General features: G+C 52.7%; 1 protein-coding gene across 5 annotated transcripts in view; it reads left to right on the top strand.

Moving 5' to 3' along the window:
* The window catches only part of RBPMS (RNA binding protein, mRNA processing factor), a 175,353-nt gene that overhangs the window by 135,703 nt on the left and 20,690 nt on the right, over positions 1-18,960 (top strand). For 2 of the 5 annotated variants that reach the window (XM_043545185.1, XM_043545187.1), the window contains exon 6: positions 1,899-2,029. The exons of 2 other annotated variants lie outside the window; for them this stretch is intronic. In XM_043545185.1, coding sequence (XP_043401120.1) covers positions 1,899-2,029 — 131 coding nt within the window. Of the gene's footprint in view, positions 1-1,898; positions 11,901-18,960 lie in introns of all 5 variants that reach the window. One more of the 5 variants, XM_037896641.2, reaches the window with a different exon arrangement.

Raw genomic sequence — 18,960 nt, 5'->3', positions numbered from 1 at the left:
ACACCAGTCATGCTTGTATAGACCTCTGTCGTATCTCCCCTTAGCTGCCTCTCTTCTAAACTGAAGAGTCCCAGTCTTATTAATCTCTCATATGGAAGCTGTTCCATCCCCCCAGTCATTTCTGTGGCCCTTCTCTGTACCTCTTCCTATTCTAATATATCTTTTTGGAGACAGGGTGACCAGAACTGCACGCAGTATTCGAGGTGTGGGCGTACCATGGGTTTATGCAGCTGCATTATTATTATTTTCTGTTTCATTATCTATCCCTTTGCTAATGGCGCCTAACATTTGACTGTCACTGCACATGGAACAGATGTTCTCAGAGAACTATCCACGATAACGCCAAGATCTCTTTCTTGAGCAGTAACAGCTCATTTTGAGTCCATCATTTTGCATGTTCAGTGGGATTATGTTTTCCAATGCACATTCCTTTGCCTTTATCAACACTGAATTTCATCTGGCCATTCGTTGCCCAGTCACCCAGTTTAGTGAGATCCCTTTGTAACTCTGCCACAGCGGCACTGCCAACCATCTGGGTCTGCTCTGCTGCCCTTTGTTCCCTGGCTGCACTAACATGTGCCCCGTAGACACTTCCCACTGAGCGTGTTGCATGAAGAGACCCCATTGATGGATGAGACAGAGAGATGGCCAGATGGCCACTAGCTGCCATTTCCCCCCAGCCATCCTTCTCCTTGTCCCCCATCTGCCTTCTTCTGCACCTCTCCTTTTTCTCCATATGGCATAACAGGGAGAGGATTTCTCTTGGTGATCAGGCCCCAGCTGTGCATCTTTGGCAGCTGGTAAATGGCTCTGACCAGACCATCAGGGCATAGTTTGGGTACTCAGTGTCCACAGCCAGGCTGATGTTCCTAACTCCCAAAGCGACGACACTATCAGCTTCCCTTTCCCCCTAGCCAGTAGAACCCATGCGTGGCCTCTCTGCAAATGCCAGTGGTTGTAATGGTTTGAGTTCTTCTAGACCAGTGGGGCTCAATCCATCATTGCTCTGTGGCCCCTTTTCCCCTGTCAGGCTGGCACAAAGGGCCCAGCGGGCGGGAATGCCCCTGGCTCAAGGGGCCTGCACACCTCCGCAGGAGCCTCAAGGTGGAGTGGGGGGATGCCCTGGGGCAGGAAGGGGCAAGGCTGGATGCACCCTAGGGCAGGCTGTGGCAGAGGGTGCAGTGGCCCCAGACTCTGAGCAGGGAGGCATGACCCAGGCCCTCTCTCCCTGCACCGGCACAGGAACGATCTGGCCTGCGGTGCACCCCAGTCACTGTACTGCCGTTGTCACACACGCCCCGGGCAGCGTCAGCACTCAGTCTGTTTGGTTACAATGCTTTTGTGTCTCTTTTACTGCTTGCTGCCTTGCATCACCGAACGGTGCAGTGTCCTGGCCCAGCAAACCCGGTCTGGGGCTCAGCCTGTAACTGTGGCTAACGGTCTCCAGCCAGGGGAAATATTCCCCCTTGATTAGCACTCGGAGCTTCTCCCCCTTGCGACACAGTGGCAGCGAGACACCTCCCGTCAGTTTTGAAAGGGCTAAGTGTTCTGGTAGGTAAATGGTCCCCCTTGCGGGAACCCTGGTCCCCGTGCAGCAGCCCGTTCCGAGACAAGTCCGTCCGATGGGGAGTCTCTTCGGCCAACTGTCATCCTGTCATCCCAGTCGCCTCCTCTCCTGCCACTGCCCTGTCACGTTAGCACACAGTCCTGCTCGGATCACCGTGGCTCTGAGACCCTCCTCCAGAGCAGTGTTTTTCCCCCTGGTCTTTTGGCTTTTCCCTCTGAGCTTAGGTAGCAGTTGCCGGAGGAGCTGACGGATGTGAAGCGAGCTCTCTTGTGCGGTTGTTTTGAACATTGCTGTTTTGTAACCATGAACTCTCCTTATTCTTTTCTTGCAGATGAGCTCACAGTGCCTGCACTTTACCCCAGTAGCCCTGAAGTGTGGGCGCCGTACCCTCTGTACCCAGCGGAGTTAGCACCTGCTCTGCCTCCTCCTGCTTTCACCTATCCCGCTTCACTGCATGCCCAGGTAATTTATACCAACCAGCCACAACTTCGCTCACTCTACCACCGGTCCTTTCGAAGCTGGTCCCCCCAGCGCACCCTGTACAACTAACCCCTGTCCGGCTAACAGACACTCCTCCAGAAGATTAATGATCTCACCTCAATCAAGCTGACACATCCTCCGGGGACGGGTGGGGACAGGCTTACCGAGATGATCGCGCACACTGCCTGATGTATCCCAGACACCTCTCTCTTCCTTAATCCTTTCACTTTCATTCACACAAAGGACACGGGAGGGAGTTGTAGAAGCTACCGGGTATTGAAGAACCCCGTACATATGTACCTCTGGATATATGTACTGTGCAGCCCAGACTGGCGCGTGCGGCTACTTATCTGGAAGGCAATCAGTGTGGCGTGTGTTTGTGTGGCTGGGTGTGTTTGGAGGTGGCCACCCGTAAGGTCAGGAGTTTGGTGCTGTAGCCTAGATGTCAGGGCTCCCGATCCCAAGGTAGGTGCTCCAGTCCTGAGCTACGAGAGCAGCCGTCGCTGCGTGTCGGTCGCACTGACGTGGACAGATCAATGTGCTGCAGCTGCAGTTGGTTACTGGGTTGGTGTTCGCTGGGGATTAATAATGCTCCCTCCACCTCACGCACCGGTGTTTTCAGGCCAGAAGCCACCACCACTGCTGAGAGAGGCTCCTTAGCTGGTCATCCCTGGCAGGTCTGCTAGGCTGCAGACAAAAGTGTCGGGAACGGGTCATTCGCCCCCAGCTTAGGTCTGGGGTGCCCAGGGTCTGCTTGGGGTACATTTTTGCAGCTGCTGCCCAGCTCTGCTCCAAGGAGCGGGGATTAGTGTGAGCAAGGAGATGAGGATTTGCAACAGCCCCAGAAACCTTCTGGGTTCAGGTGATCCCAGCCGAATGAAAGGTGGGACTCCAGGCACGGTGCAGGCAAGGGCCTAGTCTGGCTCCCGGGCACTATGGGTTCAATAAGCTGGGTTCCAGCTTCTTAAATGATACGATGGAAGAGAGAACAGAAGAACTCACTTTTGATCAGGCCCTGAAAAACTATTTCCAGAAACCTTAGAGACGGCAGTCTTAGTCCTTGAGACCTTCCAACACTGACTCCTGCAGGCAAGGGGGCAGGGGCCAGGTGAATCCCTGCTGCGAGCTGGCCACATATGATGACAGCTACATGTAAATGGCAACCACCACCAAGCAAATCTCGTTTCTACCCCCCTGAGGGGCCGAGTCTGCAGCGCAATGTTACCAAAGCTGGGGAGCTCCTTCCATCAGAGACTCGTTTTATCACTCCTTGATAGCAACTGCACTTGTCTCAGTACACCTGGCTTGTCTGGAGCGGCTTTTCCTGCATTAACAATCCAGACACTTTGATGCTCTTCTGATCTGACGTACAAATGCATGTAGTCATGCATGGAGTATCTGAGTAGCTAAGCTGGAGGAGATGCCAGTGATTTCCGTGACATTACACCAGGAGCAATCCATAGCCCAAGCGACAGCCAAAGCAGCGTGCCTTCCATAGAGGGACAGGCAGAAACCCTAGTCCAACATGTTATGGAGCAGTGTACGTTCCTAGGGCAGAATGCACAGCAGCCCAGGAGCATTCACACTGAGATAAGCAGCAGGAGAGAGGCAATTCTTACTGCTGTTTGTGATTCCCTTCTCCTCCATGTCCCAACACAACACAGAGAGCAGAACTCTTGAGGCAGCACCAGGCAGCCAAAGAAGAGCTGTGATCCCATGAGCTGTTCATCCATATGATCCCATGAACAGCACCTCCCAAGATGAGCGTCAGAGATAGGTAGCAGCACCAGGAAATGCCTACACAAACCAAAGGGCTGGGTGTTACATGCCTGCAAGCTGTGGCCCCTGAGGTGCCCTACTACCAAGCCAACCTGCAAGTGGATCCGCTGAGCTAGGCCAGGGTTCGCTTTGCTGCCGCTCAGTTTGGGCCCGCGGGGAGTTCAGTTTTGAGATTTCATCGCTAGCTCTGGTCACTGCAGATTCTTTTCTGCAACTGAGCACATCGTTCCTCCGTCTCCATCGGCAGGTGACACCGGAGTTAGACAGACTCGGCCACCTTTGGAAAGTGCACAAGCAAGCACTGCCTGCCGAGAGAGGCCATTTTAGAGCCAGCCACTCGCCTTTAGAGCTGTCACACTCCACTGTGGTAGCACAGCCCCTTCGAGCTGTTCCCTTTACACTGTCAGCCACTCGCATGAGGGAAGAGTGGGTCTCAAACTACTTTCTGCAATGCCTAGTAAATCCACCCCTGGCTGTATCTGCTCCCCAGTCTGTGGGTAATTGTCCTCCTTCCACTATTAATGCTGAATGCATTTCCACTGGAGCTGAGCCCAAGGGTTACCGACTAGCAAGGGAGGCTGAAAATGTAGAAAGGCTGACCTTGTTCAAGGGTAAACGTGGGAGAATTCCCGTTCACGCTGCTGCTGCGGATCTGTCTGCGACTGAAAGTGTTGAGTGGGGTGTACGTGTCTGTCCAGGATGAAAAGCCACCAGACAGTGAGAACATAACTCACCGCTAGATTCAGAGATTTTAGGGCCTGAAGGGACCAATAGGATGGTGCGTTTCTATTCTGGGCTGTAAAAGTTCTTTTCCCACACTGTGCATTCAAGGGCCAGACTGGCGGACAAATAGCCATGCCAGGCTATCATGTACGGCTGCAATGCTGCAGGCTCGGTATAAAACCCAAGGCCTTTCCTTGTTTCCTCTGCCCAGGAAGGGCTGGGGTCAGTGCTTAAAGCACGGCAGTTGGGGAGAATGGCTCTAAATACATGAGTTGATTAGTTATGGGCCAGTTTTTCAAAAGACCCCGACGCCCAGCAGCTCCCCGTGTTTGCCATCGTGGGTAGGGACTGCTTTTGGAAAGGCTGGCCTAAACTTAGCCCACAGATTCTCAAGAGAGGGGCCTGGACTGGACCAACAGCCCAGGATCCAGGGGCATAAGCCAGGGCTGAGCATAAGCACAAGGTGCCACGTGGGGCTGCCCAACCGCTTGCTGACTCAGTAACTTAGCAGACCCTGGCCCTGGAGGGGCAGAAACACTTGACCCTGGGTTTCCTCCCCCTTGGCAATGTACATCCATGCAGCTGGCTTGCCCGCGCCAGGCCTACCCTTAGAGAGACCCGCTGGTAATGCAGGGACGTTCCCTACAGCAATTCAGATAGTTCATGGAAACGCAGGAACTCGAGTGAGCTCATGAACTTCAGCTTGAAGCAAAGTGCCTGTGACGGGGAGGAAAAGGAAAATGAACTCCAAATGGAGGGCCATGTTTTATTCACAACCCGTGGTGGAGCAGCCTGCTGGCTAACGCAATCCAGCCAGCCCAGCAAAGTGGAAGGCAGAAACACCAAGTAATGTACGCTCTGTCACAAGCACTTTTCTGCTCGTTGAACCCTGAAGTTGGGACCCCTAATGGCCCTTGATAGCAGGAGTGCTGTAGTTAAAAATTAACGAGCAAGAGGAATAATTAAATATGGATGACGAGCACTCACTGTGGACTTGGCCTGCCAGCAGGCTGAGCACGCCTGGCTGCTCCCGAACGGCTCGGCGCGGCAGGCGACGCTCCAACATCTCGGTCCGCTCGAGGGCGTTCCTGAAAGCAATGCCCAGTTAGCGCTGGTGGGAGGGGCTCGGTCGCAGGCAGCCCCGTTGCTAAGAGAAATGGGCCCAAGGAAGGCTGTCCATGCCAGGGCGGGGGGCAGAGAGAAGGGCGGCAGGCCACGCCTGCTTGTCAACCTCCTCACCCAAGCAAGGACCTTCCCTGTCCGCCCTCCCATCTTGTCCCCACTGTGCAGCATGGTGCCAGGCTCTGGCCCAGGACATGGCAGGTGTCACCCTGTGGCTCCCCGAGCCCCAACCCCTTCACTGTAGCGTCTACCCACAACTGCAGGCCCAGCTCCTCTCAGATCCTATAAAGCCCCTTGCTCAGAATCCTGCCTTATTTCTTCCTCATCCCCTTCTTCTCTGCACTTGCTCCTCCTCCTGGCCTTTCTAGTCTCAGACATTCCTTTCTTTGGGGTTTTATACTTCCCCTCCCCATCTTTCGTTCCATGCTCTCCCCCTTCCTCCCAGCAGGGGCTGCTGGCTCAGGGGGGCTGAGCGGCCCATAGCCTGGCCATCTACGGCATGGCATGGGGTGAGACAAGTGAGTCTGATTTAGTGGGGGTGATGAGCCAAGGACTAGTGCAGGGGAAGGGCCATGGTGGCAACATGTGATTTGGTTGGTGGGGAGCGTCCCTTGGATGTATGTGCTCATCTGGCCGCTAGATGGTCTAGCTGGCCAGCGGCTCCTGAGGGTGATCAGTCTGCTGGGGTTCACCAAAACCAGAGCAAACCAGCAGGGATGCAGACAAAGGCCTTGCAGCTGGGCCACTGGAACCCGGATGAGAGCTTCCCTGAAACATGGGAGCGAAATCTCAGCTGCACAGCTCTCGTTACCCAGTTCTGCCACCCGTACTCACATGGAGCAATCCCGTCTCTGGGCCCAGCCCCACTGATTTCTATGGACATGCTGGCAGAATAATGCCCTGCTCATTGGGAGTACATGTGGTGGAATTGCACCCAGTGGTTATACTGTGGGTATAAAAGGCATGTGGCTGGCCAGGTCTCAGACCTGGCCTCATGCTTCCCCTCTCTGAGCACGGCTGGGGCAGGAGCCACGTGGAGACGGCATGTCGTGTTTTCCAACCCTGGTGAGAACCCAGGCTTGTTATGGGAGGGAGCATTGGGTGGTTCAGGTAGAAATGGGAATATACATCCTTTGGTGAATGTAGGAAAATTAACCATTGGCATGTGGTGGATTCTCCATTCATTGGAATGAACATTGGGTGTATCTTATGCTCAGATAAATGGGTTAGTCTCTAAGGTGCCACAAGTCCTCCTGTTCTTTTTGCTTTCTAACAGAGCCACTCTAGTTTAACCACACACTAACCGGGCTGGATGCAGGAATCCCTGGATGAGGTCATAGGGCTTGTCCTATGCTGGGGGTCAGATGATCACAATGGTCCCTGCTAGCTTTATACTCTAGCTATGAATCTATGCAATGCAGTCTACCTCCTATAGCCCTCCATCCTCCTGTTCCGTTCCTGGGGCCAAACTATTGCTTCGGGCTTCTCTCGTGTTCGGTACGTCTACTTGTCTAGGCCTAGCTGGGCTTGCCCCAAGCACCAGATGCGAACACCCCCAAGCTAGCCAGCATTTCCACTGTACAGCTGCTTGCAGAGGGTGATTACTCAGCTGTGACAGTAGCATTCAAGGGCTCAGCCCCACAGCTGGCTGCATTTACAAAACCGTAAATGAAACCAGGCCATGTAAGTTATGAGACTGAAGCAGCGCAGAGGCTGGTAGGTGCAGAGGCTTTTTTGTGCTTCTGCAGCTCGTGCTAAGCTCGCAGGCTTTGGTCCCTATTCTGCTCTAGCAGCGTTGGGATCTAGTGATGGGCAAACAAGCTGAAAATTAAATTGTTACGGTGCCAGTTAAGTGCTCAGAGTATTTGCTGTGAGATATACGTAGAGGACTATTAGTAATATGTGCCAATGACTTTTCAAGGGGAGTGGATTATAACTTATTTTTAATGCACATAAAAGATGAGCATGAACTTTGTAACAATGAAAATGAAGGGCTAACAGCACTGGCATTTGCCACGTGCAGGCTGGGGATTCCCTGAGGCCAGCTATGCTAATGCGTCTGTGCGCTGAAACACCTTCATGACCCCAGGGTAGGGGGCCTCTCCTAGTGGAGGCTGCCAGTCAGCCCAAGTCGGCTGGTCGTTTGGTAACATGGGCAAATGGCAATCCATGGCTCATGTAATCCAATAGCTTGCCACTAGTGACCAGATCAGGGTTTAAAGGCAGCACGCCGGAGAGGAGCTGAGAATCCAGAGAGCTCTGCACAAAATACTTACATAGCCGGCCCTACTTTGGGGGGAAAGGAGTTAGCAAGAAGGTGAAAGGTTTCCAGATTTGCCACAGAGAGGAATTTTCCTGCATGAATGGCCACCTCTGACCTACTGAGAACCCATTTGTCTCGGGCACCAGGTCACATCTGACCCATACTGAGAACATATTTGCCGGGGACACCTGGCTGCTTCTGGACCCACATTCAGAATGTGTTTGCCTAGAGCACCAGGCGACACCGGCGCTACACTCAGAATGTTTGCCCACGGCCCCCAGCCACGTCTGACCCACACTGCAAACGTTGGTCCATGGCACCCACTGGCTGGAGCTTTGGGTTATTTTATAACATCATTGTGTTTCCACAATGAAAGTGGACTTACAGAAACCACTGGTGAGAAGTTTTCTTCTCTTTCAGCTTGGGCAACTAGAGAAGCTGGGGTTTGCTCATCGCCTTTTGTTCAGAAGTGCACTGAAGGTGGCTGCAAATAGACAAGGGTTTTCTAGATAAGTTCCACAGTACCTTTAAAGACTTCTGGCCCAATCCCATCAGTTTCACTGAGGCAAAACCCCCCTGGAGGTCAATGAGAGCAGGCTCCGTCCATTTATTTACAAGTAACAGTTCACAGTGCAATCCGCAGCTTCTGAATGATCAGAATCCGGCCCTAGCAGAGCTCGCCAGTGGAATCTAGCCAATGGGTAAAGCTGTCTCAGGAATATTCAGCCAGCTTTTAATTACCTTATTTAACTTTCTAATTAAAGCTAATTGGGAGAGCAGTTGAGAGCTTTGTAGTATGTTACCTGGGGATCTGAAAGCACTTTCTAAACATTAATTAACCCCCATGAGGCAGATTAGTATTCTATCCCTTTTGCAGACTGTGAAGACGTGTCTCAGTGAGTGAGCGGCTTGGCCAATGACTCACAGCCCAGCATTGGTGCGGCACACAGTAAAACCCTGGTTTGCAGTCCCCTGCTCTGTCCAGGAGACAACACAAACAGTTAAGCTCTGGAGGCCATATAATAGAGATGGAAACGAACCTTTTGTGGAGGAGAGCTGAACCCACCAATACTTGCCATTAGGGTTGAGCAAACTGCTTTGCTTCAAAAACCAACTTCAGAGTTGGGCGAAAGGCCAGATTTTCAGATACTGGTATTTACGGGAAGAAAGCTGATGAATATTACTGCAGATATATACTTGTCTTATCAAATAGCATTTGACAGGCAAAACCTGCAATGTACCTGAGATGCAGAAAGCTCACTGTGTTGGTGAATTACAAGGAAATGTACTTAGCAGTATGATCCTCCCTTCTCTAACAAGTTTGCAAACGCAAGATACAGAATCATTTAATGTGCATCTTAGTCACGTCTAACTTGAGTAATAAACCGTGTGTCTGACAGATCTTTATTTCTACTTTATCAGCCACTCTAAATCTGATGATTTTGCTCACCGCTTTTATTATTGCAGGGATCTGGGAAATGGAGCAAACAGAAGCAGGATTAGATCTTGCACAGATGAATGTACAGAATTTAAGTCAGCATGCTCTCCACACAACTGTTCTGGGCTGTAATTGAGTGAGCTCTTCCCAGATAAGCGTGGCTAGGCCAAGTCATTGCTGGAATAGGAGCCTGACTACGCTCACCTACGTGCTGCAGGTCATGGCACTGGTGACTGAATGCAGAAGCTGCCTCTGTCTGTTGTGAGCCAGCCTGGTGCTAGAGGGCATGCTTTGGCTGGAGGCATTGTCTTTCCAACAAGACGTGAGCCTGAGACTCTGGGGCATTTCTTCCCATTTGATCTCATGGCCCTTGTCCCACTATCAGTTGTCTCTGGGCACATTTTAATTTGCGTAATTAGGCATTCCCCCTACTTAAAATTCTCTGCAGAGTGTAATTTAGGTGTGAAGTCCTTTGCCTCCATCTATCTTTAACTGTTGTATAGAGTTGCCACGTGCTGTTAAAAATCTTCCATGTTCCAGCCCAGCTGCGGTTGCATTTCAATTTGTGCAAATGCTTGGAATTCTTAGAGATGAAAGGCACTTACATTAATATCAGCAGTCATTATTATATACCGGCCAGTGCCAGAACTTTAGCTGGTATATGAAAAGATACCAGAGATAAGTTCCTATTCGGCATAATGAAAACACAACTGCAGACTTATAGGTTTGCAGGGATAATGGTCAAGAGATTTTTAAAAACACAGGTAGCCACATAATTTCCTAGTAGCTACCAGCTGAGGAGTTTCAAAGGTATGGGTTAGTACCATAAAAGCCAGCTGTGAGCCCTCCAGAGAGAGATGCTAATAGCAGAAGAATGGGACCGTTTTCACTAAATTCACACATGTGAGGTAAAAATGTTCCTGTTTCTGAAGAGTCACTGAGAAGGTAGCTCAGATAATGAGCGTGGCTTGGCCCGTGGCAAAGTTCAGGCAAACAGGAATAGAAGCGAAGTGACAGATTTCAGTCCCTAGTGAGGTCAGGAGATGCGCGGTACACATCTGAGGGCCGAACGCGGCCCATGCTCCCAGACAGTAATTCCCTCATTTGTATTGTACCAAGCAAGAGATTGTCATGATACTAGAGCTGTGGATGGGTTATTTCCTATACCACAGGTCCTGGCCACACTCTCAGGGTGAGTGCCTCACACTCACCCGTATGCTGGTTGAAAGGGCCAGAGTGGCATAAAGGGTCCCTAACAGCCCCACTTCTGGGGGCAGAGAGAAGAGGATTCCCCCACTGCTGGGAACCCCATACAAGCCCTGGTGTAGTGGGCAGACTGAGGGCGGAAGAGGTATGCCAGGAGCAGGGCCCCCGGCATGCAGCACTGTGTGGCATCCCGGCAGTGCTGCATCCCACAGTACAGCCTGGGGAGACTGCTACAATTAGCCAGGCCCCCCCAGGGCTGTCTGAGTGATGCCAGGGGCCTCTCCAGTCCCCAGAGCAACCCATGCTCAGGACGTGCAGAGGTTGCTTAACCCCCCTCTCCGGGGGCTAGGAGTTCTGTGATGCATCTCTCAGAACATCTCGCCCGCCAAGGTAAGAGAGAAACAATGGCCTAGCCAGTGCAATGATGCTGCAGTGCGTTTAAAGGCAATACAGCACCAGTAGGTACCTCTGCAAGAACAGCTGGGTTCTAGCTGTATTTAGGAACTACAGAGCTACTCACCCAGGGCTGGCATCAGCCTTTAACACATGAGCTTAGGGCGAGAGACCATTCTCTGGAGCCGCTGTACCCAGGGATTATTTCAGAGCCACTCTCCCAGCTAACCAAGTTCTTCTTTAGCTCATGCACCAGAGGCCCCTGGCTTTCAGGGATGACAGGATGTGTTGTAGGTAGCCACAGATGGGGAGAATGGCATTATCTTCTGTTTCCATGGTGGCTCATCTGCCCCGCTGTGGCCATGCGATGTAGCTCCTGGTTGCCCAGAGCTGGGCTAGCCCAGTCTTAAGCAGAGCCGGCTGACCTGTTCTAGCTTCCTGTATTAGTATGAAGTGTGACAGCAGACAGGTAACATAGTGAGTGTGGTGAGTGCATGGAAGTGAGTGTGCAGAGGGGTAGCCGGGAACCATGCTACAGCACCGTTCCAGGAGCAGGGCGAGCTGCCAGTCCTGGGCACAGCCGTGGAAATCAGACTGTCTTCTGCCTCCCTTCTTCCCCTCTTCGTTCTTTCCTTTCTTCCTCTCTGGAAAACACCAGCTCTCAATCATTTTGGATCCCCCTGGGCACCTTTATCCAACCCACAGGATGCACCAATCTCCACCTGCTGCACCCTGACACTGACAGTAGTTACACACATTTACCCGCCCTCCCCCCATTCTATCATATGCTGTCCTAAGCTCTGCCCCAACCCACTGTGGTAACAATGCGCCCCCCCCGGCCCTTACCACCTATCCCAGGAAGGCAACGCCAACGCTGCTATTTGACTAGTGAATTCATGGACTCAGAGGCAGCCAACCATAAGTAAGGGGTACATGTTTCCTTTTATTTCCCCCCACACACACATTTCTATTACAAGTCGGGCTATTTCAGCATGGCGGGGGAAGACATTCAGAGCCTGTTAAGCCAAGTGGGAGTTAAACAACTACATCTCCTTTTATCCTGCTGGAAATTCAGCCCAGAGTTTTCTACCATGACAAACAAATGCCCATTTCCTCTGCTGATTCAAAGACAGCCATTACCTCCTCCCTCTGGGGAGGTGAGTAGCAGGGGCTTTTGGTGGTGTGCTGCCCAATGTGCGGCCAGGCAAATAAGAGAAGCAATGACATTACCCTCAAACAGTAGATAAAGAAACAGCTGATACGGCTTACCAGGTGCCAGTTCTATCTGCTGCCGGCTCCTGGGTACTTGGGCTGGGTACCCAAGTAATGCCTTGGGAGGGTGCTACAGCATTCCACCATGTTATGATGTGCTGTGGTAACGCCATGGCCAGAGGGAAGCGGGAATGCGTGGAACTGGAGGGGGGAAAACACAGGAATGTTGGTCATGTTCAGAGGAATAAATGACTGAAAAAGGGATCTGTCTGCCTGTCATGGGCTGTGGCCCTAGGACAGTGCCAGTGCTGTTTAATAGGGTTCGGGCAAATAGGCACTTTACCTCCCTTCCCTGTGTTCATGTAGCACCCAGTGAGTTCCAGAGCCATCTCTTTGTCTGGAATTAACCCAAGGGTGAAGTACACCCAGCTCCCATGTCTTGGGGGCCAGGGCAATTGTAGCATCGGTATGGCTGGCCAAGGCGTGTGGGACTTTCACTCTCATCTCGAAATCTGCTTAGAGCTGGGAGTCTCCAAGCAGGTAACGCTCCCCTGCTTTATGGATGGGGAGGGAGGAGGATGCACAGAACCATGGTGTATCGGCACCGTATGGGCGCCTGTATGAACAGCTCTGCGACCCCAAAGGCTCAGTATGGGCAGATGCAGCTCCACCCAGTCCAGTAACATTGTGGCTGCATTTGGCCCTGGGAGTGTGCCTGCACTGAAGGCTAATTCAGCAAGAGAGCTACCTATATAACTAGCTCTGTACTCGCAAAAAGGAAAGGAGTACTTGTGGCATCTTAGAGACCAACCAATTTATTATGTTCCTGCTTGTGCCAGAGGCAGGCCACACAGAGGTGGGGCTTCGTGGTCCCTACCAGAGTCAGAGCCCACCTGGATTAACAATGAGCTGTAGTTAAAAGGATACTCTCAGCTCCTTTCAGCCTACATTTAACTTACCTTCCAAACAACACAGCCCACCTGGCAAGGCCAGGCTGATAGCACGTTCATAGGGAAAGGGGGTCCCTGCAGAGCCCCAGAAACTGAAGCTGCTGATGCCCAGAGCACACGGAGAGCAGCAGCACACATGCCCCTGCTGTGCCCCTCGGCCGAGTCATCCAACCAGGGTGCCTTACCTAGCCCACAGCAGCCAGACATCCGTATAGCTACCAGGTGTTCCTGGATTACCCTCACAATGCTCCTGGCAGCTAGGGACCCTTATTACCCCATTTACAGAGCTGGCTGGGTGAATGGCACCAGGATTTCTACAGGGGTACAAAAATCACGGTGTGAGGAAACTGGGGAGGCAGAGACTGGAGCCGGGGGCAGAGCTGTGCAGCATAGAGTAAGGATATTCCTGGACCTGGTGGCTGGCCCTCGCTCCAGTGAAAGATGGGAAATGGCAATAAGACCAGAAGTGAAAGAAGAGTAGGCAGGCGCCCACAGGTCGGCAGGGAAGGTCCTGGAGCCAGGAACGCGCGTGGCTAGGAGGAACTTCCTTTGCTCACTAGGCCTTCTTGTTCCATCTGCCTCGAAATGGGGCCTGTGAGCGTTCCAGACGGCTCGGCCCCCTAGTTCCACTCAGTGGTTGTATGGCTGCTGTTCAGGAGCTGGGTATTATTAGCTGCTAGTTTGGTCCACCGTAGGGCCGGCGCTCACAGGTTTATCACGGCTCTCGTGCTTCTGGGTTGTTTGCACCTGTCTGTGAATACATGATGGAAGGTGCCAACACGGGAAGCGTCCCTGATTCCAAATGGCCGTCAACTGCCATGCCAGCGAATGGGGCTAATGCTGACACATGTCCCTACAGTCTGCGTGGGTCAGGGAGGCTGCCCTTGAGAAAGATATCTGCCACCTCCCATTGTTTCCAATGAGATTGAAGCCAGGCCCACAGGCAATGTGGCTGTCACTGCACGTTTCAGGGGGCTGGACCGGGCACAGGGACTGTGAGGAGCAGCAGAGACCCTGTGATGGGGAGCGCGGGGGGGGGGATCAGGAGTGTGATTTAGAGGTTGCAGGGGCATGAGGGTGCAGGGAGAGGCAGAGGACAGTGATGGAGTGGGAGATGGAGGGGATCCAGTGGCAGTGTCCACAGCCCAGGGCGAGTGTTGGGTACGGGTAGCAGCCAGGGGAAGGACTGCCAACTGGCAAAGGGGTTGTAGGATTCTGTCACAGGATTTCAGCACCTGCAGGAGGAGCTGTTGCTGTGACACGAGAAGCGCCTCTGATCCCGTGTTTTTCGAGGCTGGCAGAGCTCTGTGCGAGAGCCTCGGGGCTGAGGACACAGACCGGCCCGGCCACTAAGCCCTGCCTACATTTATGACGCTAGAGCAGAGAGAGGGTGCCAGGGTAGTGGGAGGGAGGGAGTCAGGGAGGTGGTGCTGCTGGGTCTGAGGGAGGGGAGTGAAGGCAGTAATAGGAAATGGCTGGCAATTCCCCTATGTTAGGGGTGAGGAGAGGGTGAGGGGAGTTAAAAAGTCAAAAGATGGACTAAGAAGTCTGGCTTGCTGATTTTAAAAACATCTCCTGCTGTGTGGGGGCCAATCATGATTTATAGGAATTTGACTCACGATTTTGGCAATACTGTGTCTGTAGGCAGGAGCGAGCCTGCTGTGCGAGGCACGGCACATACACAGACCTAAGCGTTGGCAACTGTCTCTGTTCACATGGTTTTACTTAAGCAAGTAGAACTAACTCTTCAGTGCTTGTATTCAGGGCTGATCTCCTCCACCGAGCCCTGTGGCCAGGGGGCTGGCTGCGAGGGCTGCCAGGCACATTCATGGCACGGAAGCAGCCATTGGTAGAATTCTTGGTGCCCTCCAGGCTGCACCCATACAGGCATGGGCCCGGGCACTGTGTCTGACACAGCAAGCAGCTTCTCTCAGCCACTCTGCTCTCAGTGGGGTTGATTTAGGCTGCAGGCTCTTGAGTATGGCACCAGTTCTGCTCCTCCCTTTCTCCACACCAGCAGTCTGGATCCAGACCTGGACTGTGGCCAAGGGGCTAAGGTGTGGCTGATCCCAGTGCCTTGGGTCCAGACTGGGTCACACTTCAAATAGCCAAGGGTATTGCTGATGAGGCTCTTACAGCCTGCAGTGATGCTCATTGCCTGCTTTGGGCACGAGGGCTTTCACAGCTCCTGCTACCTGGACATCCTGCTCATTTGGTTCCCATGTCAACACAACGGCATCCGGGCCCGCTACATGATAAGCCCAGCCTGGCAGAACTGTCGGCAAAAGAGCTCTTGCTCCTTCTCCCATCTCCAGCACCAGGGACAGACTCTACACTAGTCTGCGCAGCGGGCCACACCCGGCTAGTGCCTTAAATCAAGGGCTTCACAACCTCTCTGATCCACAGTTAGCAGCCTACCATCTGGAGAGCAATCCGCCTGCTACACAGACACCTCTGTCCGCTGGCTACACGCAGAGGCCGCCCCGCCGGTCTTTGTCCACCTGCTACACGCAGATGCTGCCCCGTGAGCCTCACCCCCTGCTACACACAGACACTGCAAAAGCAACTACAAACAGTAACCGCGAGCGTTAACTATTTTGACGTCAGCAGGACCAGATAGCTTGCATCCAATAGATGAGTTTAGAAAGTATTGGCAGGGGTGATCTCCGAAACGTTGCTATTCCTGTTTAACAAACCTCAGAACCCTGGGAAAGTTCCAGAGGGCTGGAAAATAGCTAATTTCAGAAAGGTCACTACAGGCCAGTTACCCGGACATCGATCAGTAAATAATTAAAGGCTTGCAGCATAATTAATAACCAGCATGGTTTTATGGAAAACAGGTATTGTCAAGCAAACTTGATATTGGATGAGATAACAAGGTCAGCTGAGAAAAGTAACTGTATTGACATAACATGCTTAAAAAAACATGAGTTTCAATACAGCCAAATGTGCTCGGGGTGGGCGCAGCGCCCCGTGGCCCCCCGCCTCGAAGCCGGACCCACGGCTGGCCACAGCGCGGTGTCGGAACCGGTAGGCACTAGCCCGCCTTAGCTGGGCAGCACTGCCGAGGGGACTTTTCACATCCCAGTCGGCGGTGCTGCCCAGAGCGACCCAGTGCCTGAAATGCCGTCGCGACCCGAACTTTGAAAACCGGGGCTGCTCTCGTCTGTGCCACGCAGGAGGTCAGACCAGATGGTCATAATGGTCTGTCCCATCTGGCCTTATAACCTATGACTCTGATACATTCCTCTCTATCAAAGCTGCCAGCCACAGGGGTTAGGAATAAAATACTTTGTCTGGCAAAGAAAGTTTCCCTCCTTATTTTTCAGACCAGTGGTTATTAGGATACTCCAGAGTTCTTACCCAAAGTAGTTTTTCCAGGCCATCTTCATCGGGAGAACAAGCTCAGAGCTTCCTCAGCAAGATCCATGGCTTTCACCTATACAGAAATAGTCAATGCATCCCATGGAGAGAGCTGTCTCCTGACATTTCTACATCCCTCCACCAAACACTGGAGAGCGGAGGTAGTGCCAGATGCTGCACTTGGCTACCAGCTTCTGTCCCGTTCTCCCTCAGTGTCTCCTTCCCTTCTGGCTCCACTGACATGCTGTGGATACAAACCAAAATCTGATAACAGCCCCCCCCACCCCGAGAGCGCCAAGGGGGCAGCAGCAGTACCTGAACAATGAAATATCAAAAGGTATATTTAAAAATGAGTGTGCAAAAGTGTGGCACATAATTTGTCCATGTAATTACTGCGATTGCATATCCCAATGATCAGTTAGACATCTAACTGCCTATTTGCACATACACATTATTTGTGCACAATTGTGCTTTCAGGTCTGAAATTTCAGGACTCATTAACAGCATCCTCACTGGTTATTAATGAAATAAGCTGATGACATCATAATGGATGCATCAAACAATGATCTCCATGTGCAAGGGTCCATGAAACTCCCACTTGTTTCAGTTCACGTGAGTTTGAGCCCCTGCATTGCGCAATGAATTTCTGGCTTCAAATGAACCCAAAACTTAGTCAAAATCATCAGGTTTCGCCCAACTTCAAATCGCTACAATGAGAATCTTCCAAGTTTTGCATGTCAAAGGGCCCAACTACCCTGGAATGAAACTCAGAGCCAGGAGAGCTGGGGTTGGTTTCAAGCTTCATAATCCCCCCCCCAACAGTCCTGCCCAACTCTTCCCTCCCTGAGCCCGTCCCCACTGGCGGTCGGAGTGGGCTCTTTTCTTGCCTTTCCATTCGGCCTTGCTCACAGTCAGGCACAAAAGGCATCAGCAGGAAATGGTATGTTTCCATATAGCTGGGCAAGGCCGCTCAGCGGCCAAGTGAAAATGGTCCAATTTCACTCTGATGGTTGCGGTTGGACATGTTCCATGCATCCTGGCCTGGGACAGAGAGAGCTGGTACACAATGAAGCACCTGGAGGACAGAGAGAAAGGGTTTCAAGGCCTGCTTCTGCCACCCCCATGCTGATTAGCACCTTATACAACAGCAGGCCCAGTGACATGGGAGCAGCTCCTCCCATGTCAAGGGGAGTCACACGGCAGAGTCAGGCCCTAATGCAGACCTTGCATTTCACACCATATTTGTGGGAGCAAAAGCAACTTTTCAGGCCGCCCCTGACAGAGTGCCTTCTCCAGAGCCTCGTTCTCAGGGTGCGGTCCCTCCTTCTGCAGCTGTCACTTTAATAGTGTTGGGTGCTGTACATGCCGCTGGAAAGAAGCTGTGTCCCCTCAGCACGCAGGCATTACTGCTTTCCTACACCCATCTACTGGTGCAGCGAAGGAGGGAGAAGCCATCCTTTCAGCAGCGGAGGATACACTACGATCTTAGCGACGTCTCTGTTGCGTAACAACAGTCCCCCAAGCTCGCCGTCACGTGTGTGCGCTAGAACGCGGTTCTGCGCTGAGTCAAAACGGCACCGCCTCCGTTCCCAGCAGCGCTGCCCACTCTGCAGAGCCAGGGTCCCAGCTGCTAGCGCTCGCCGCTGAAAGAAGCGTTCCCTGCTTTCAGTCCCCCTTGCCCTGCAGAACGAACAGCCAAGCGCGAATGAGCGCCTCTTTGTGCAGCAGGAAAGGCGCTGTCCATGGAGCGCCAGCGAGTTACTGCTCGGCAAACCTGCCCAACGCCAGGGGGCGGGCAGGTGTCAACAAGGGCAGCTTTGGCCTGCAAGATGGAGACCCCTGATGACAATGCATGAGAAAAATTGGGCCCTGCCTGGCTGTCTGAGCTTAGGTGGAGATTGCAGAGCTGGAGCTTAGAGGAGCCACCATTTTGCTTGTAAACGGAGCATATTTCCAGAGTCACGTGTCAGATCAGAACAGCATTTTCAGACAGTGTGGTGCAGCATCTCTGGAAATCAATGCAGGATCCTCCTACTATGCGCCCGTTCACACCTAGAGTTGGTGCGACTGGCACCAGGAGGATCAGCCAGTGCAAAGGGGTCCGCTGAGGATGTAGAGCCAGCATAGGCACTGCTGTTCTCCTTTCATCTGCTGGCACGGCAGGGAGAGGGACATGTCTGAAGGAAAGGGAGCATGGGACACTAAACTACCCCCCCCCCCCCCCGATCCCTGGCTTGGGTTTTGATTCCTTTAGTTTGGTGTTTGGGTCAGAGCTGCCTTCAGGCAATACCGTCTCTGCAGGGAAGACCACATGGCACCCAGTGGCTGCAGGAAGAGGATAGTGAGCACGAAGATGAACTCTAAGCCAGTGGTCCTCAACCAGGGGTCCGGGGCCCACTGCGGGGCCACGAGCAGGTCTCAGGGGGTCCGCCAAGCAGGGCTGCCCTTAGACCTGCTGGGGCCC

This window comes from Chelonia mydas, chromosome 4 (assembly GCF_015237465.2).
Source record: "Chelonia mydas isolate rCheMyd1 chromosome 4, rCheMyd1.pri.v2, whole genome shotgun sequence".
NCBI classification, from domain to species: domain Eukaryota; kingdom Metazoa; phylum Chordata; order Testudines; family Cheloniidae; genus Chelonia; species Chelonia mydas.
The sequence above is the reverse complement of the archived record's forward strand: the minus strand, read 5'-3'. Positions and strand labels throughout refer to the sequence as shown.